The 19,973-nt window shown below is 39.5% G+C and overlaps 1 protein-coding gene across 4 annotated transcripts in view; it reads right to left on the bottom strand.

The window, feature by feature from the left end:
• ARNT2 (aryl hydrocarbon receptor nuclear translocator 2) overlaps window positions 1–19,973 on the bottom strand; it is a 105,598-nt gene that overhangs the window by 74,935 nt on the left and 10,690 nt on the right. For all 4 annotated transcript variants that reach the window (XM_052806980.1, XM_052806976.1, XM_052806977.1 and 1 more), the window contains exon 2: window positions 2,834–2,945. In XM_052806980.1, the coding sequence (XP_052662940.1) occupies window positions 2,834–2,945 (112 nt within the window). The remainder of the gene's footprint in view (window positions 1–2,833; window positions 2,946–19,973) is intronic.

The following is a 19,973-nucleotide window of genomic DNA, read 5'->3' as shown; positions in this document are numbered from 1 at the left end:
TATGAGGTACTTACTAAAATATATTTTCCTTAAAAGACGTGTGGGTACCATAAATACCATGACAAAAATATTTTAAAAAATGTTTAATTTTTAATTAGAAACGTTTTCATACAAAAAAAGACCCCCCTCCAACAAGGTGATCCCGCACAGGTTAAAAAATTGAGATGGGAGAGGATTTGAACACGGCAACAAAATTATTATGTAAAATTCCCAAGAAATGTCAAAAGATGGCTTGCCGTGATTATACGGTGTAGGAAGGGGCAGGCAGGAATGATCAGGAGCAGATGCAGCTGACAGGCAGACGAGGATCTGTACTACAGCCTTTTGCTCAGTACAATATCAGGGGGTACAACAGGGGAGGGAGGCTGGTGGGCTGAGGTGTCTTCCTCCCCATATCTCCTCAGATCTTACAGTTCTGGGTCAGAGAAAAGACAAGACTACACCCTGAACTGAAACAAAACCAATGCAACTGTAAACCAACCAATCAAAAAAACCCACCAAACGACTAACTCTCCCTCCCCTAGGGAGGTGAAAAAGCCCCATATCCTCTAATACAGCATAGCCTAAAGCAAAACCACGTTAAATAAAGAACTGACATTATATTAATCTAAGGTAGTCATTGACCAGTGCAGTGCATCATCTTCTGCTGTCACTTTTTTCTATAAAGCACTTGGTATAATTTATAGAAAGGAAAAATATTTTTCTGAGCTGTCAATGAAGCTGAATGCCTACATGGCAGAAACAACCTTCTGGATAGCCAATGAGTTCAAACTGATCTACATTCAAGTCCATACAGCAATTATTCTGCCAGCTTGCCTCAGCAATTATGAGAAAAGAAACAATTTTCAGAGATAACCGAAGCTGGAAAAGATGACTGTGTTCACTAGCTACAGTCCTTTATGTTTGACACAAAGCGTTCATTTCTAAAATGCCCAAGGATTTAGGTGTACAAAGATGTATCACCAGGACAGTAATGAAAGGACTAAGTGTTAGTTGCAACTTTGTTCAAACAGAAGCTAAGAGGAATTAGACACAGCAGGCATTCTTTCCCTCGAGGTCTGAATACATACACACTGAAAAAAAAAAAAAAAAAAAGCACCCTCAGGTCAGGCTTGCAGAAGGGCTGTCAGTTCAGAGCTATGGTACACAGATAAAATACCACCCTCTGGGTAAAAGACCAAATCTATACTAACTTACTCACTGAATTTTCATGTTAAATACATTTAAAATAATTTGATTTTATGTTCCTCCCACCCTGCCCCCACTCCACTTTCATGCAAATAGATGATGATACTTAAAATGCAACAGTTAAAGCATAGCTTTCAATTAATATCAAGTCAGTATTTAATATAATCAGAAGACTTCACAGTCAGCAGCATCAAGCCTTGGTAACAGTAATTTGCAAACTGGTATTCGCAGTTGATACGGTTTATGATCAAAAAAGAGATCAACTATGCTGTAACTCAAAAGTACAAAAGCTTATATAGCAATGAAAATATGTTAATGGTTTGTTTCCTCTTTTGAATGCAAGTTTGAAAAGGCTTTTTTGTTGAACAGTTTTAAAATAAAAATGTTATGTCTGTCAAAGATTTCAGGAGTTTCTCAGACCAATTTCATACAGTTAGCTCAGCATATGAAGCATGCTCAGTGGGGGTAAACCTCTAAATTGTCCTGCCAAAGGAACCCCCCTTCGGAACAACCATCCTGAGTGTTCATGTCACACCAACTTAGCTCCGCGTCCAAGGCGAGGTCCACCTTCTCCCTTGTTAAATTCATTCCAGGATTGAGACTCCAGCACTGTTACTTGAGCAGACACCTAAAACTGGCAACATACCTTGGCAAACAATGCCTACAGCAGCTCTCACAAGAAATAATGTCTTCCCCTTAGGTGTTTGTCAATGAAGATTTTACTCACACTATCTATCCTGTTAAGCCCTACCACGGTCATATTTAGGGCTAAATATAAGACTAATCAATCTCTTTTGCAGGCACTCTCAGATCAGGTATCTCTGAGGAAGCATCACCTAAAGACCGTTATGTGTGACTAACCTTTGATAAAAACAGGGGGGTTTTGTTAATACTAGAGAGTAGTTTTCTGCCCTCCTGCAGCTCTTGCTACACTTTTCTTCAGAGAGGTTTAGTATGAGTTGTCACAGAGCAATCTGATGTGGAAAAACTATCCCTATACCATACCAACCTCTGAAGTTGGATAAAACAAATTTTCTTCTTTAGCAGAGCCCTCAAGCTAGTGCAAGGGCTGAACTTGATTCAGGCCCTTTCTCACAGAAGCATACTATGCTGCATTTCCAGCGAGACCTAGAATATTGTAGACTACAGTCTCTGAAGAGTGACTGCTTGTGCTATTTCTGTACCTGGGACTATAAAGAAAACATTTTTAACAGAAGGCCTCTATTTGAGAGATTCCAAGTCCAAACTTCAGACGAAGTTGGATAAGTCTGCATGTGCAAGTAAAAACAAATCTCGCTACCTTTATTCACATGACAAATCCTTTTGATATTAAACAGATGTAGGCAATATGCATTCATTACATGTACAACAGCCACAGGATCCAAACTCCATTTCTGAATGCTTTGCCAAACCTGAAAGTCTTTTGAAGCATGCAAAACAACAAACAATACACTTATCAGCAAGTTTGATCTTGCAGGAAGAGCAGATACATTGAAGAGAAAAACAAAACATCGGGGACTAATGCCATAATGTAGTTTACATACATAAACATTACATAACAAACATACACATATAGGTACATTTTCAGTTTTTCAATACCAGTCATCTCCAGTTTCAGACCTGAAAAAAAAAAGAAATGGCTTACCCAGAGCGTCGCTTTCCTCCTCTGGAAGGCATGGATCCTGCCATTCTCACTTGTCCACTTGCCATTGGTGCCACCGGCAAGGCCACCGAGCCAGGAATATCTGATGCCATTTCTGTAATGCAGAGGTAGGGAAAGGGGCAGGGGGGGAGAAATCCTTTAATCCATTACCTTCAAGGAGAAACCTGTGATGACAACATTAGAGAAAGGCTCTTTCAAAAATAAGCAGAGAAAGCTTTCCTTTTTATTTCTAAGGAAAAGTAAAGCTCTCCTATCAAAGACCACCAGATTCACAGCTCTCTTAAGGGAAGCCCACTTCTGTCACTAGCCATCACAAGTGCCTCAGGAGACAGAGAGAATTGCAGGTAGGTACCTCTGTATTTCAATTTACCTAATGGTTCTAATTTTACTTCTCAGAGGGGCTGTCAGATAAAGGCCAACAACCTTCCAAAATAGTTGAACTGCCCTGCAGAGAAATGCAGAGCTGAATTCCCAAGACAAATGAAGCTGCAGATCATGGTACCAGCATACCAAGAAAAACAAAATTTCAAAAACTTCTCAGTTTGACAGTGAGGTCAAGAGTTTAGAGCAGGGATGAATTATCAGGTGACACTGTTTTCTATTATTTATATTCTAGTGGCATTCAGAGGACCAGAATGAACTTAGCAGAGCTCCAAGGCTTCCTGTATTTCTGCGTCGTGCCCTGCAGAGCAGAACCAAGCCCGAAATCCAGGCTGATATTCATCCCTCTGCCAGTGCTCTGGGTATAGCCCCAGGTTAATGAGATCTTCAAACCTCAAAACTTTGATCTGAGGAACAACAAGACCACACCTTATGCAATGGTTTTCAGACCACTAACAGCAAGTACTTTTACAACCTATTAATAACAGTTCATTACACTGCAAAAAAGAAAAGTTGAATATAATGTATTTACACCCTTTTCTCCTATCCAATGGATTAAGCGTGGTTTGTCTCTGTGCCACTCTTGTAAACTATGTAAGCAATTAAAACTTTTTTAATGCAGATATACTTTACTCACTCTGGAGGTAAAATCTACAGTCACAACATTTGATTATCTTGAAAGAAAACGCATCCTCCTTCCAACTTTTCTTTTTTTTAAAGCCTGGCAGAGTATCTGGAGCTACAGATAAATATATTTACTAATGGAAAGCAAATCTGTCAAAAAATCCTGCTATTTTTTTCCCAACAGATTAAGTACAAAAGAACTTCAATTATGGAAACAGGAATCCATGTTCTTTCATTATGTCTGGAGAGCACTTCATCTCTGCCACACTTTATATAAATCCATTATGCAACATTATGTATTTCAAATAATAACATTTTATCTGTTCACTGATTTCAATTTCTTCTAGTACATTTACTTTTATTAACTCTTTTTCAACTAAAAAGCAACAGAGCAAAGTACTCATCTAATATTTTTCATCAAAGTGTGCAAGGACAAACAATGAGACCTCTGCCTACAACACCACACCACACCACGGAAAGTCCCACTGTCTCTAAAGCTGTTGCTATGTGGAAACACTACATTAATGTATATTAGCATATTTCCATGCAAATAAAAGCATGAGCATCCAAACAACTGGTAAATCACTATTTCCAGAATAAGTACCCTTAGCAGTCTAATGCCAATAATTCACTTGGAACATTCAAACTCGCATTTCATGGATAAAACTGAAGGTCATTTTGAAACGCTCTGCTCACTCATTTATTAAAGCAGATGGTAAAAACCATAATAAATCTACCTGCAATGTGTCCCTGTCAGTCAGAAACACATTTCAGTATAGATCATCAAGGAGATCAGATTTTTTTAAAGTAGTAACTGTAAAACAATTTCAGATCAACTCTTAGCAGTATTTTAAAAGAGTAAAAACATTACCATATTTGTAATTGTGATGAGAAATTCTTGTAATCTTATTTTCCTCAATCTAAAACAATGATGATGTAAACGCAGGCCAAGGGTTGGATTAATCTACTCTTGAAAGTGTAAAAGCCAAAGCTAATTATTTAAGGTAATTATATAGATCACTAAAAGGGAAACAAAGCATCATCCTTGCACTACTATGCATCCCATGCTTAGAGATGCATCCAAAATAGGTTCAGTAAACTTCTCTCTATAGGTCCCTTGCTCTCGCCACTGACAACTCAGGGAGACCTAGACAGATAGTTTTGATCAGATGTTCAATTCAGCTGCTTGTGGATAGGCAGAATGAGTTGTTTTTCTGTTCTGATGTTCAGCCTTTAACGTCTGAAGACATGAGAGGCAAGGGTAGTTGGTGAGTTTCAAGTAGTAAGGAAAAACAGAAACTGTGTATTTTTTATAAGAAAAAAAACCCCAAAAACCAAAGGCTAGAGGAATGGCCAAACCACAGGCTCAGTTATACCAATGTCCAAAAACACCTGAAAGAAAACATTCTGCAACAAATAGATCACCTGCCTATCAGGGTATAAGCTGAAGAGTTCCTGTGTAGGTATCCTGAATATCTAGAATGGCACAACAAAAACAGCACAATGAAGAAGGTAACTTCTTACACAGTATAGCCTTCAAATATGTCTTCACAGTCCTAGGAGAATGAAACCAAGTTCACTGAGCTGACTGCTCTAAAAGGATGTCTTAAAAAATTCCCATTTCCAAGATATAAGCACAAGAAGGAAAAAAAAAAAAAAAAATCAGGGGATCCACACACATTAATCCACATGAAAGCTCAACCAAGAGGGAGGAAACCTTCAGGCCCTTCAGATCATAAGACTTTCCATTATGCAATGGTCTGAAGGTGTGACAGACCTGCACTGACATCAATATGTAAGACACCCAATTTACCTTACCACTTCAGAGTTTCCCATGTCAGAGACACCAGCCATTGTGTGACCTATTGCAGCTTTCATAATACCCTCAAGGATGGACATACACTGCTAACAAAAGCAGTCAGCTTTCCAAGATTTCTTTCCTGACGGTGCTGGTTTTGGCTGGGTTAGAGTTAATTTTCTTCATAGTAGCTGGTATGGGACTCTGTTTTGGCTTTGTGCTGGAAACAGTGTTGATAACACAGGGCTGTTTTCGTTACTGCTGAGCAGTGCTCACACAGAGCCAAGGCCTTTTCTGCTTCTCACCCCACCCCACCAGCGAGGAGGCTGGGGGGGCACAAGAAGTTGGGAGGGGACACAGCCGGGACAGCTGACCCCAACTGACCATATGACGTCATGCTCCGTATATAAAGCTGGGGGAAGAAGAAGGAAGGGGGGACGTTCGGAGCGATGGCGTTTGTCTTCCCAAGTAACCGTTACACATGGTGGAGCCCTGCTTTCCTGGAGATGGCTGAACACCTGCCTGCCGATGGGAAGTGGTGAATGAATTCCTTCTTTTGCTTTGCTTGTGTGCGCGGCTTTTGCTTTACCTATTGAACTGTCTTTATCGCAGCCCATGAGTTTTCCCACTTTTACCCTTCTGATTCTCTCCCCAATCCCACTGTGAGGGAGGTGAGTGAGCGGCTGCATCATGCTTGGTTGCCAGCTGGGGTTAAACCACGACACTGACACAACAGAACTAGAGTTCTGCAGATGGAGAAACCAAGAGGGTTGGCCTCTTTCAAGCCACATAGCAAATACAGCAAAGAAAGCAACTCCAAGGGCAACAACACCATGGAGCATGGAGCACCCAGAACCTGACCTGCCTCAGCGAGAGCAGCCAGAGCAGCAGTGAAGCACCCCACACACAGTCTTGGCATACAACCAGTGACACCAGAGCACTACAGGACGGCTTCAGGGACAGAGGTGACAAAGTGACCCCATGGCTCCGCTGCAGCCAACTGGGTGTTGGAAGCCGTATCAAAGTTGGACAGTTGCACAGAAATACAAGTGCTAGATTGTGGCTGTGAAAACTCTACTCACAAAGGCAGCAGCCCTCTGCTGCAGGCTGCAAGAACTTCTGGGGAGATGATGGCACGGATCTGAGCTGCTTCCCAAATTATTTCCATCTCTACTCATTCACAAGCATCTAAAAGGACCAGATCTTTGATGATATTTTTACATTTATAAAAAAGGGCTGGTCAGAAAAGTAGAAACATGTTATCTCAAAAAATGAGAGCCAATCTGGAAAGGCAGAGCCAGAAGAAAAATCTGATGGAAGAGTCAGCTGCTTCACTGACTAAGCACCTGAGAAGCTACCTGTCTGTGCAGGGTCTGTGAAGAAATCAAGAGAGACAGAGGAAAAAAGACACTCATAGACTAGAATCTCAGATAGAAATATTGTGGTAGAGAAGTATTCCAGGTAGCCTATCACCATAAAAAAAAAAAAAAAAGCGTGCATCAGACACAGACCTAAAGAAAAAAAAAAATATAAGAAAAATCAGAAGGGTAACCTGCAATTGTGTGAAGTTACATCAACATAAATTTAGGGCAGCTCCTTGACAGTAAATGAAGCTATTCTGTTGTGGCATAAACTAATATGAAAACTCAGCACTGCAGAAGCAGGTATCAAGTTGGTTAAATATATATTTACAAAAAAAAAAAAAAAAAAAAAGGACATGCCAGGTCAACAATCATAAAGATCACGTTTCCAGGCTCATCTACACCCACGTCCAGACAGATGTTAACACTGATGTTCACAGAAGTGTTTCAGGAGCAATGAACATTAGGAAACAAGCTGTTCTTTTTCTGACATTGGACCTTCTGAGAGTGGACTTTTCCTTCTGCCAACAGAAGTAAAACAAGTGTTGCTTGTTTTACCCAAAATTAAAACATGAGCATAAGGGTATCATGTTCAGAAAGTAAAACAAGGTCAGGCTGAATGTTCATGAAGATCATCTATAACCATCAAGGCAGTGTTCTGAAAAAAAATTATTTAAAAGAAGTTCCTTAGTGTGAAATAGAAATCACTTTTCTGCTGCAAAAATACATGCAGTCTTTAATTTCAAAATTAGAAAGTTACTTAGAGATCTGCCAAAGAACACAGAAATGCTATTAAAATAAAACCCAGCACAACACTCACTACTCACAATCTTTAATGGATATTCTTCCAGTTAGATGACACCTAACAGCTCTTGTCTTATCACTGTCATGCCTGGGTGCAGGCCTGATCCTGCCACTAATACTCATGTTCATCTTGGGGATCCCTGAGGAGCCACACTAATCCAGGGACAATGTCAGTGCTCAATGTAAAAGCAGCAGAATTAGTCCCTCCATTTCTGTCCAGAATTAATTTCACTGCTGAATGCTCCAAGCTTGGATATTGCACTTTCCTCCAGCACTGCACATGGGTCTGCAAAACTACATTAAAAATAGAGGGATAAAATACAGGGATTTATTCCCAATAAATTCCTTGTTCATCTGAAACTTCGTTATAGAGATCTGTACAAAGACCAGCCACTGTGCACTTCACAAAGCAAAACACAAAAAGCAAGCCAAATGCTGCACAAGGATTTTGAAAGTGCACGTGTACCACAATCATAGCAAGAATTACTGGACAGTGCAACATGCCAGGATGGAACTGGACTTCTCTTTTTAGGCAGAGAATTATTAAACCATGGCTCTTCAGCCCAGACTTTAAATCTTGAGCCCCACCCCAGATCCACCACCTGAAATGCAGCTCTAATTTGTCTCTTGACACAAACATGTGACTTGCTGAGACACCCTCCAGAGGAGCGCAGCTCTTTGGGCAGGTATCTTCACAGCCTGCATCACACAGCTCTGGAGATGGCGTTTCCTGCTCGGCTCCCCTCCAGAAACCACAGCCGTACATCTTGCTGTGAAGCTTTGAAATACAACCAGACACTGTGCATGACAAGACTTTGTAAGTCCATCTTACAAAAGGTCCTATTAACCACACTATTTTCAGCCTCTTGGGCATCCCAGGCTATACTCCCCTCACCTACACACGCCAGACACGGACAGAACCAGGTTTAAATCTGACACCTACTGGAGAAATGCTTTTGCCGACTTCAGAGGACTTTGAATCCCCCACATTAACTTTAACAACCAGTTCAAGGTTTGCTATTACATGTCAGGTACCACTGAGCATGCTCTCCACAGGGCTCTTTTATCCTTCAGTATCCACTGTAATAAACGGCATTGAAGTCAGATACCAGCATCTGATTAAACGAACAAGATTCTACTTTTATCAATACAATTGTGACAGATTTCCAACAGCTAATCCATAGAAGGACTGAGATGTCAATCACCTCCGAGTTAATGTGGATCTAAGGCTAAATACAGAACTACAAACGTGCCCTCTCCCATGAACAGCATCGTACACAGAGATTTTAAATGTTGTAAGAAAGCAGATTTCAAAAACTTCTTTGGAAACTGTCTTTTTCCATACCCTGAAGTCATACGGAGTTAGATGCACCTCAGCAAAAAGGTTGTGATTGCAGTCAATTGCAAACAGGATTTTCTGCCTAGCACAGAGACATTTAAGAATAAACTAAATCATACCTCTTACTTTAGAATACGCCAATGAAAATATGAAGCCATCATATAGCCAAAAATATTTCACAGAAACACCTATGCTAAAAATCTAGCTGTATATTCAGTCATTGCTTTTACATGTTAACTACAGAGATTATAAAACAGAGCTCACTCTCAGAGAATATAAAAAATAAAACATTTTCATTGTTCCTGATAACTCTGTTAATGCTGGTTTACTTGCATTCCATTGCCAGATACTTTAAATAGACTCCACATCAGAAAGATCTACTGTACAGAGAGGATATGCAGAAAAGCAAAAACATTCCTTTCCATGCTCTTAACAGAATTATAATAACAAATAAATCATGAAATATAATAAATCCCACCTTTAAGGAAGACTCTTACAAAGATGCTATTTCTTTCCTGCGAACAAAACCTTCTTGGAGAGAAATTTTATCCGCATGTAAGAAGTGTCAGAAACCTCTGGGAAGAAATGTAGCAGCATTGGTATTCTGCTCAGAAAATGTCATCACAGATCTGTTTACCTTAACTGTGGACCATGATTCAGCCGGTGACAACCGTCTTGCATACTGATCAATTTATTTGCAGCAAAATTACTAACATTTTCTACTTTAACCATTTAGGTTCTGGAAACAGCTACTAAGATAGAGAGGACTTTTAAGAATAACATATAAATCCTACTTAATTAAAAACTCTACCCTCCACCACGATGCCCTGTACTTTGGGGTGGGGGGGGTCCCCCCACAATTTTGAAGAAATTTAGGGCATACGGTGAGTAGTTACTAGAGAAACGCTCCCTCTTTTAAAATTAAAATCAGCTTTATCATCCGTCTGCATCACAGGTGAATGTTAAGTATACATGAAGGGGGGGGCGGGGGGATGATGTGATTAAGCTGATCATTTTGGGGGACTGGCTGTTCAGCAGAGACAGCGACCAACCATTTAAGAGAGTGGCCTAACTGGTAGTCTAGAGGCCAAATCCAGTCATCTTGCTCACTGCCTTTTCTGCTGTGACTCCGGAGGAGGTGTCAAAGTTGGTGCAATGTAACAAATCTAAGAGATATCTACCGTATGTCCCATCAGTAGGCTGGGAGAGCAGGTTTTGAGGCCAAAGAGGTGAAATCCTCTACAGTGCCTCCACACTTCACTGTTGCGTCCACACAATCCATTTGTGGAGTCCTGGAACCTTGGTACCAACCAGACTTTTTTGCATGCCCTGTAGTTCAACACCACCACAGGGATATGCAAAAGAAGGTGGGAAGCAGACACAGAACTAGAAGTAGACCTTGACAAAGAGAGTTTTGGTCTACTTTAGGGGAATTCTTGCTTTAAGTGCTCAGCTTGAGGGACAATGTGAGACAGAACCCTACAGGATGAGCAGCTGACACTGAAAATCAGGGTCCTCTGAAGCATCCAAAACTAGGCAAGCAGAAAGCATCGAACCCAAAAACCCAGTTGTGGAAATAGCAATCTTATGATCTGTAACACCAAAAATGATTTCATATAGTACTCCTAAGTGATTTTGAATGCTACTTTGATAATACTTCTTATTTTTATTTCTAATTTTCATGCTAATCACCTTGTTCATTCCAGTCATGTCTGGTAATTCCATTCATCCAGATCTACCCCATGGTCAAGGCACAACAATTTCCAAAGACATCAGGGCATAAGAAAAGGATGCAGACCGCATTCATGCTCACTGCCTATGCCTTCTCTGCCTGAATGACCAACAACCCATATACAACTGAATAAACTCAGGATGGCCTTTAGCATGATCCAGAAGAAGACCTGGAGTCACACCTCTGTACCTACTGCACTGAAAATTCAACTTGATGCAGACAGAAGACACACATTACTACCTAAGGTTAGGTTGGGAAGAAGGGAAAGGGTAGTTGCTTCTTCATTCCTCCTATCTTCCTGACAAATGGCATGGCACCAATTCACCTTCTCACATATGCCCATGCATTTTTCCCTGGCTATTTTTCCACTTCTCATTCATAATTCCTTATCTCTTCTCGACCTATTCAGCCTCTGGCTTAGATGAACTATTTCTTGTACTCCCTCTAATAAGCCAATACATCTGACTGCTGACAAGTCCTGCCAAACTATGACCGTTCCCCTCAAGAAGAAGAGGCTACTGGAATTCAAAATAAGGAGGAAAGATTAAAAAAAGAGAGGCCTTAATGGCTCTTGTTCTGAACGTGTGTCTCTAGCCTTGAAAAACAATAAATGCCCTCAGAATTAAAACAAGGCTTATATATGCACTGTAGAATGAACTTGAAGACTGTCACCTGAACATAAGCACCTGGCCTGCCTCTAAAATTTGATAAATCTTTCTCACTGCAGAAGTGGGGGCTTTAACACAAGCAGAACAGCACCTAGATCTCCACCAAGATTACGATGGACAGATGCATTAGAAGAAAAGCACTTCTCGCATCTGAAGTCTGGAAGTGCACCAAAAAGTGGGCTAGAAGGAAATCCAAGGACCTGGACTAGTCTTGCACTGAAAACACAACCTGAGCCTCTAACACTTGGCAAGTCTCTCAGGTATAAATAGTCACAAGTGGGAAAGTGCACATGCAAATCAGGCAGGGAAGTAGGGCAGCTACTGTAAAAGGCCAGTTTGCAGAGAGGATGAAAATCTGGCTTTGAAAGGCTGTTTCAGGATTGATGGAACCTTTATTAAAGGAAGAGGGGCAGGTCCTTAGCTTACATGAAGGGTCACAGTGAAACAGCAGTCAACAGCAGTAGGATCATTTATACTGTCTGAATGTGACCCTACCTGGTCATAGGCCATTATATACTTGATCACACACTGATACAACATAATTCTTCACTTAACTGTTTTCTGCCTTAATTTGCCCTGGTTTTATTGATATTATTTCAGCTGGTATTAGTGACATGTGGCAGAAGTACTAAATAAATTATAAAAAAGATTAGGCTCCCCAAACTATGCATCATTTCCATTTGAAATGAATGGTGATACTCCCTCCTCCTCTGACATTTTGTATTTGCCAAAAATAACTGCATAATTGTAAGTTGTGTGCGAGAAACAGAAGGTAACATTCAAAGTTATTTTCCATAATTTTTACTTAGCGTCAGAACTAGCAAATGCCGTATATGGCTGTTCTGTTATGCAGAAGTGGCCAAAGCTAACCCATTAATGAACTCACAAAAACTGTAGAAGCACACGCCCAGCCTGGGCAAACAAACATGATGAAAAAATAATAAAGTGTAATGACTTTCCTTCAAGTTTCTCAGAGACAGATCGTGCTCAGTCCATTAACTCTTCATTTAACAAGTCTGTTTCATTTAGCTTGTTTTGGTTGGCATTCAATTAGAAATTCATGTACAGGACATTTTTTTTCCCTTTTTAAAACAGAACACTTGCTGTATTTCATCCAGTAAAACACCAGGAGGTAAAGTGGAAGCTGCAAGACAAGCTAAAGCTACCCTAAAGCCAGGCACAATAATACTGAATTAGGCAAAACACCTGCACATGGCCCTGCCCCACAAGATTATCACTAATTATTTGTTAAAAGAGCTTGGTGAGATTTGTTGCTTAGTAGAAGAGGAAAGAGCCAACTGGGTAACTCTCAGTTTGTTCCAGTGCGAGTTAAAAAAACAACTCACAACACAGTACCATCAGCTTTACTGTGATTCCAGTTAAGGCCAAGTTCTGTCACATCTGCCTCTGCATTGCTAAGACTTGCTGAGATTGGACTTCTTTCTGTCTACATAGAAGGAAAAACCCTCTCATCCAACCCTTCCTCATTTCCTGCCTTGCTCATCATCATGTCCCTTGCTGGACGTCCTCATGACTACATGTATAAAACAGAACAGCTAAACCTAGATTCCTTCTCCTCTTGCATTGCTTGTCCCCTCTTCGTAGCCACCCCAAGCCAGTCTACTCCTCAAGGGCAACGTGAAACTCTTTCAGCTACTGTCAAACTGTCCCACAACTTGTCCCTTTTCACATTTTTTATATTCCCACACCCTTACTGCTTTTGCCAAGCCTTCCTGACCAGTCATGACTATCTCTGGATGCCCCAAACTCCCTACAATGGGAAGCTGTGGATGCTATAAGTTTGTATCGGTTTTAGTAAAGCCTGCCCAAAAATTGTGGAAAAGAAATCCACTGGGTGCTACAAAATACAAATGTTATGCCTGGCTCAAGAAGCCTCTGAGTCACACATGGCTGGAGGGTGGGAAGGTACCCAGGGGAAGCACCACACATGCTTGCTCTGATTTTATACTCCTTCAAGCACCTGCTTTTGGCTAGTGCTGGAAAAGGCATGCTGGGCTTGAAAAATCTTTCTCTTGAGACAGGACAGACAGTTTTTACATCATGAGCAGGGGACGCAACACTTCTCAAGTGTGCTTCTTTTACAAAGGTAAGAAATTAGCCAACTACCACTATTAATTTATTTCATTAACAATCAAATCAAGCATTTTACATAGTATGCCCTTGCTGTAGATCACCGATTACTAGATTTATCTCATCATAGCTATTTGTCCTTCCCCAAACTCACCTTCTTTCATTTCCCTGTTCGACAAGATAATTGTCAAAAGATGTTTACAAGCTAATGTCCTTGTATAAATTACTATGCTATTGTTTTATGATAAATAAATAATAACAATGAGTGCAGATAAACTATTGAGCAGTTACTGTGTCATCATTTCAGACTTCATTTTTATTCATTCATCTTCAAATTATTTATGTTAAAATAATATTTCTATTATCTTCTATCAAGAAGTCTGGCTTTTTACTACCTATTTAGCAATTTTTTTCCAGCAGTAGAAACTGGTTTAGTTTTCAAGCAAATATCAGTGCTTGATTGCAAATCTATTTTGTTCATGTACAAGTTCAACTGTCAATTTGCAGAAATTGTTTTGAAACTGCTATTAAAATACTTACAATGGTAGACACAAGAAAAACCCCGCTGAAATCAATACTGTTGTTCTCCAGAGTTTACATCATAACAAGATGACAGTGCTTTAAACTCCTATCAACTATATAAAACATACTGAATAGCGGTAAATATGCAATGAAATAAAGGTAATGGGTAATAAATCTGCCTACAACGTTGACCAAAACTGATCTTAACCAAATGCAGATCAGGGCTAGCCTAGCTTTCTTAGGAATCCAAAGCCTTCCCTTGACTATTTTACTTTTCCTCTCTACCCAGAAATACACAGAATTCACGTGTAAGTCATTTTATGTGACTTGAGAGCCAACATCCCTTGATTCTTGTCTGTATTTTCTGTTAACTACAATAGAAGTCAGCTATCAGATTTCATGAGTGTACAAGGCAGGATTTATGACTATAATTTTTAGTTCGAGTTGGATGCACTTTGACAAGGTATTTCTTAAGTAATGAGCAGAGATGTTTTTGTGAATGAATTCATTCCTGGTCCCCTCTTATAATTGTTTCACATAAATATTCTTATAATCCATTTTCACTGAGGTGGACAAGCACAGTAAGCATTGTATAAGTTCCCAGGTGCAAGTGTTCATAAAATTTATCCTAAATTTAAAAATTTGAAATTCCAAGGAGCCAGACCGAGACAGAAGTGGTATCTTGCACCTGACCTGCCTACTACAACAAAGCATGGGTCTATCTTCAGGAGAAATCGTCTCTGGTAGTCATCTAATTGAGCCAGGTCATGGAGAGGCTGGTAAGGAAGACAATGAAAGATCTGCCCAAAGTATTTCTGAGGAAGTGGTGACTGTCAAACTACATCAGACTAAACCAACCACTACTGCTGTGGTGGTGGCCCACAAGCTGCCCTGCAAGCCACTGACCAAGCTGGGGTCCAAGACCTGAGGCCTCTGTGATGCACTCAGACGTATGCTGACATCCACTCCCCACCAAATGCGGAAAGCTCAGGAACAACATAGTCCAGCTACAAAGATGTAAAATTTAGACCACTCTGATTTAAATTATTCATTGAAAATTACTTACTCATGTCCTTCAAATGCCTTTATTATTTATTACAAAGGGTTTTTTTGAAGTGTGCCTCAGAAGGGTATGTCAATTCTAAATTTCATTCAGAAGACCATCTTGCATTACCAAATACTTAATTATCAGTATATTTACAGTGTCCTTGGGCACTGTTGGGTAATCAGAACGCTATTGTTTCCATTAAACAGTATTTTATTGATAGCACTAATGACTTCAGTTCTGCTTGATCAACAAGCATATGATGCTTATTCGATGTTATGATAATTAATTGGCCTTTCAGGTGTTTCCACATCCCAATTTATTACCAAGAATATTTATGTGAAACACCCTAAAAAGAGTATCACTGAGCATCACAAAACATGTTCTAAAAATAGGGTGTGGTTTAGTACTTCTCCCTTTCCTCACAATTTCTAATGCAATGTTCTCTGTCTAAAAATTGCGGGGGAAAAAGAACACATTTAACTCCATTTCAAAAACCCAGCCTGAGCCTTGCATATTAAATGTTCAGTTCATTTTATCCCGTATCGAACTTCCAGTAAGTCAAGGGAGATTTTCTGATTACATTTCTTTTATTTTTTTTGTCTCTAAAGATGGGAGAAAACAGCTAACCTCACTTTCTCATAGCAGCAACAAGGATCAAAAACTTCATATGACTCAAACGAGATGTACAAGTGAATAGACTGCTTGTGTAATCTATTACTCCAAACCATTATTTTTCCAGACTCTAGGCCCAGTTTATGAAGCACTATAATGCAGCCTTCAGACTATGGAAAAGGGCTGTGGATAAGAAAATTCCAGATTCAAATTGAACTGGACCTTGAAAAGCCACCTGAAAGGAGTACACCAGTCTTCTCACAACATTCAACTGGCACCTGTCAGAGATCTGGATGTGTTCAGTTTAACCTCCTGCAGAGGACAACCTTCAGAACATCTGAAGTCTTAACTGCTCTGACATACCAACCCATATATTAGCAGCTACCCTCATCTTTGAAGATGAGTTTCCCAAAACCTGAATTTTTCTGCAAGCAAAAAAAGGTTACAAATAAAGGCCTTGGTGATTTTTCTACCTTTCACTGCCCCAGGATGATTAATTATGCTTTTTAGAACATTCTGCCTTTTACGTAATTTCACATATTATATCTTTCATGTCTGCAAATAACAACAACAACAACAAAAAAAAAGCCCACAGGCTTTTGGAAGTTCAAAGGTAGCTGCATTTGCATATTTTGCATTACTTTCTAGAATTTTTCATTTCCGCAAACGCTCCAAATAGAACACCCCAACATTATGGCATAAGGGAAACCTTCACAGGCATATAGTAAATACAAAATACTGCTATGCTTTGCTGCAGAAGACTCCTTAGTGTTACTTTAGCTTTACTAGACACCAAAGAATTTGTCATGAATTTTGAAACACTTTTTTCTGCTTAACTTCTTCACAGAGCTATTTCCTGAACAGCTTTTATAATACTGAATCTCACACTCTGCTTGTTAAAATTACCAATTTTAAAATAAGAGAGAAAATGATGTTTGCTGGTAAGCTCTGCTAGGCTTTCAAGAAGTGATCAGCTGTAATGGCCACGCTCTTACTGCTTTTTCAGAACTACAAAACACAAGAATTCACTGGATGTTCTACCAGAGAACTACTAAACAAATGAAACCATGTAACAACAAAACATTATTTTTCCATGTCCCCATATTCATATTAAACATGATTCAACATCCATTACAAGCCACTTGTTCCCAAAAGTATACAGGCAGTTCTGTGGATACACCAAATACGGAAGTGAAGAACGATACTGAAAAAAAAACTCACTATAAACAAACTGGACGTTTGTCAAAAAACAAGCTGAGTATTTGTCTGTAAATATTGACCAAACTAAGTTTTTTGTTTTGATATTTGTTGACTGAAGAGCAGCACAGACAAGTACAAGGGACACATAAAATTAGTCTGAATGACAAACTTGGCAGTCAGGTTCCAGCTACTACAGGGACTTTATGCAACAAAGCAAACAACTAGTGGCAGCCAAATGCACTTACCAGGAAATCACTACAAATACCTTATCATTACATTTCAACGTTAAAAAGAATCGTGATTTGATTTCTGAAAATGTATTTACTTCCAGTGACAGCTCATTGACTTGATTTAAAGAGCAATTTGAGTTAACATACTAACCAAATACCCCTATACAATGCATTTTCCTACTTTTTAAATTCAACTCTCAAACACACAACAAACACTTTAAAATTATCTCATAATTTTCACTCTGTGTAACTGTATTTTTCATATAGTTTGATCATTTCTTTTGTGTACAAAGCAATGAATATTTTGCTCTCAATCTTAATTCAAACTGTAACTGGCTGAGAACAAACTAATGTGTTTTCAAAGGCAAATTAAGTGACAAAAGCAACCATAAGTCAAGATAGCAGGAAATAAGTTGTAAAGCCTATATTAAGACTTTAAAGCTAGGTGGATCATTGGTAGTTCAGCACCGAAATAGCTATCCATCTATGCTCATGTGTATATTTTGCCAAGACACTTAAAAAGCACATTATCCCAACATCATACCTACTGTATAAAGAAAATACAAATCAATGGTTATTCATGTGCCTGGAATAAATAATATCTGCTCTTTCCAAGGAGAAAGAAGCTGCATATTCTGCTTTTTTATCTCCTCCTCTTCCCAAAGGGAGAAAAAAATCTTTGATAATCGAACATAAATGTGGTTGCAATAAAAGTCTGTTGTTTAAACATTATCAATTAGTACGTCACGATGAAAAATAAAAAATATCTCTGCTTGCTCCAGGATAGGCACTCCACACTCTCCTACAAATAGGTCATTTTATAACAGATGCGTGTGAAAAAAGCATCCCAGAATACATAGCCTTATAAACAGGACATGCAAACTGGAGGTAAGAGAAATGGAAACAAAAATCAGATGACTTAACCATGGCATGGGGATATTACTTGTCAGAGGTTAAGTAGGAAGTCTGTAGTAAATTTGAACCCTGTCCAGCGCCTGTACCACAAGACTGTCTTCTTTCCCGGGTCAGTTCTCAGACATGAGATAGCCAGCCAGCGACGAAAGTGAAAAATGCAGGCAGCTTGTAACAGCCAAGAATTTTCCTGCACAGTGAGAATTTACTGGTCTCTGAAATTCTTACTCATAATTACCACAGTCATTTTAAATTTAGCAATGATGAAAGAACATTTTGTCCTTAAGACCATCTTGAAAAAACAAAACCAACAAAGGGGTTTAGGTGGAGACACAATGAGCTCCAGAGCTGAACTTGGATACAACATTATTAACCTCCACACGTAACACTAAGAGATGGAGCCATGACTCTGTGTACCCTGAAACATTTACCACATGTACGCCCTTCCTAGAGCAAAGTGAGGACTGGCATGCTGCCTACATCTTATTCAGTTCTGCCAAGGGCAGAAAGGCTTTTGCACGTCGTCAGTAGATGAGGCAGAACCAATTCCTTAATGTCATATCAACCTTTTCATCAAAGTAGTCAGATACTACTTTAGAGAAGGAATAAAAAGGCATGTGCCAGCTATGAGACTAATGAATAGTTTTCCTCAAGCAAAACATAATTCAGCATGAACTTCATGTTAATGTTCTTTCCACCCACTCACACATCTCCAAGTGATTCTACTCAACCAAAATGCCAACAAGTAAAACCACCCATCTTTTAATTCAGCTATTGTACCCCAGCACTAAGATTTTGTTTTACAGTGCCACTCTACAGCTGCCTAACCTCAAACACTCCTTACATATTTACATGGCCTCTTTTTTGAAAACATGCGTGGAACTGGAGGGAGAAACACAAGTAACAAAAGGGAAGACTTTGGAGAGCAAAACATATTCAGACTGGCAGCTTTCACTAAAATGTTAAAAACCATCATAAGCCTCAGTCACATTTACAGTCCAGAACCAAAGGGCTTAAGAAGCAGGAGGAGGACACCACTAAAAAAAAAAAAATAAGATTAAGTCTTGAGACACAAGACAATTTGGAAACATATGATGTCAGCTTGTTTGAAGAGTGAAAGAGTATCAAGATATATTTAACCAGAAGACTACTACATCTCAGATTGGATGTAGATACAGCTGGATTTCCTGAAGAGCAAGTCCAGAAACACTCAGTTTAATTTAGAAGAAATAAAACCAACAGCTGTGATCATTCAAGAGTGAAGTCTCAAGCTTGAATAAACTACAAGGAGCCCCAAAGACCCATATAAACCTAAGTACTTCACAATGCCCATCAACAACAAAGAAGGAAGAAAATTCTCTATTGCCATCTTATTCTGTAAGTATCTATAATGGAAATTTTATACTTTATTTTAAAATGTCTGCGATGGGCTATTTTTGGCTAGGGGTTCCATGTAGCACAAGTCTGATCTAGCACGTTTTGTTCTTAGTGAGAATTCAGTCCAGCCTCACCTATACAACAAAAAGAAACAGTTTCACTTGGAACAACCTTAACCCATAGCTGCAGAGAGCTGCTGGCAGAGAATCTACAGAGACATTACGCATTTTTGAAGACTTGTGTAGGAACCGCGAAATTTGGATTCTGCAGGCCTCAACACGTGGCATTTGCGGAAGACTGTTACATCCATTTAAGACATCCTTACCTCCCGCAGTCCACTGTTCTCTTTGCTGGAGATCACTACCACGATGAGAAAGCCAGGAGAACAGAACATGTCCTCAACACCTCAAGGGCTAATGGTTA

This window comes from Harpia harpyja, chromosome 14 (genome assembly GCF_026419915.1).
Source record: "Harpia harpyja isolate bHarHar1 chromosome 14, bHarHar1 primary haplotype, whole genome shotgun sequence".
NCBI lineage: Eukaryota > Metazoa > Chordata > Aves > Accipitriformes > Accipitridae > Harpia > Harpia harpyja.
Note: the sequence above shows the minus strand (reverse complement) of the source record. Positions and strands in the feature narration are given on the sequence as shown.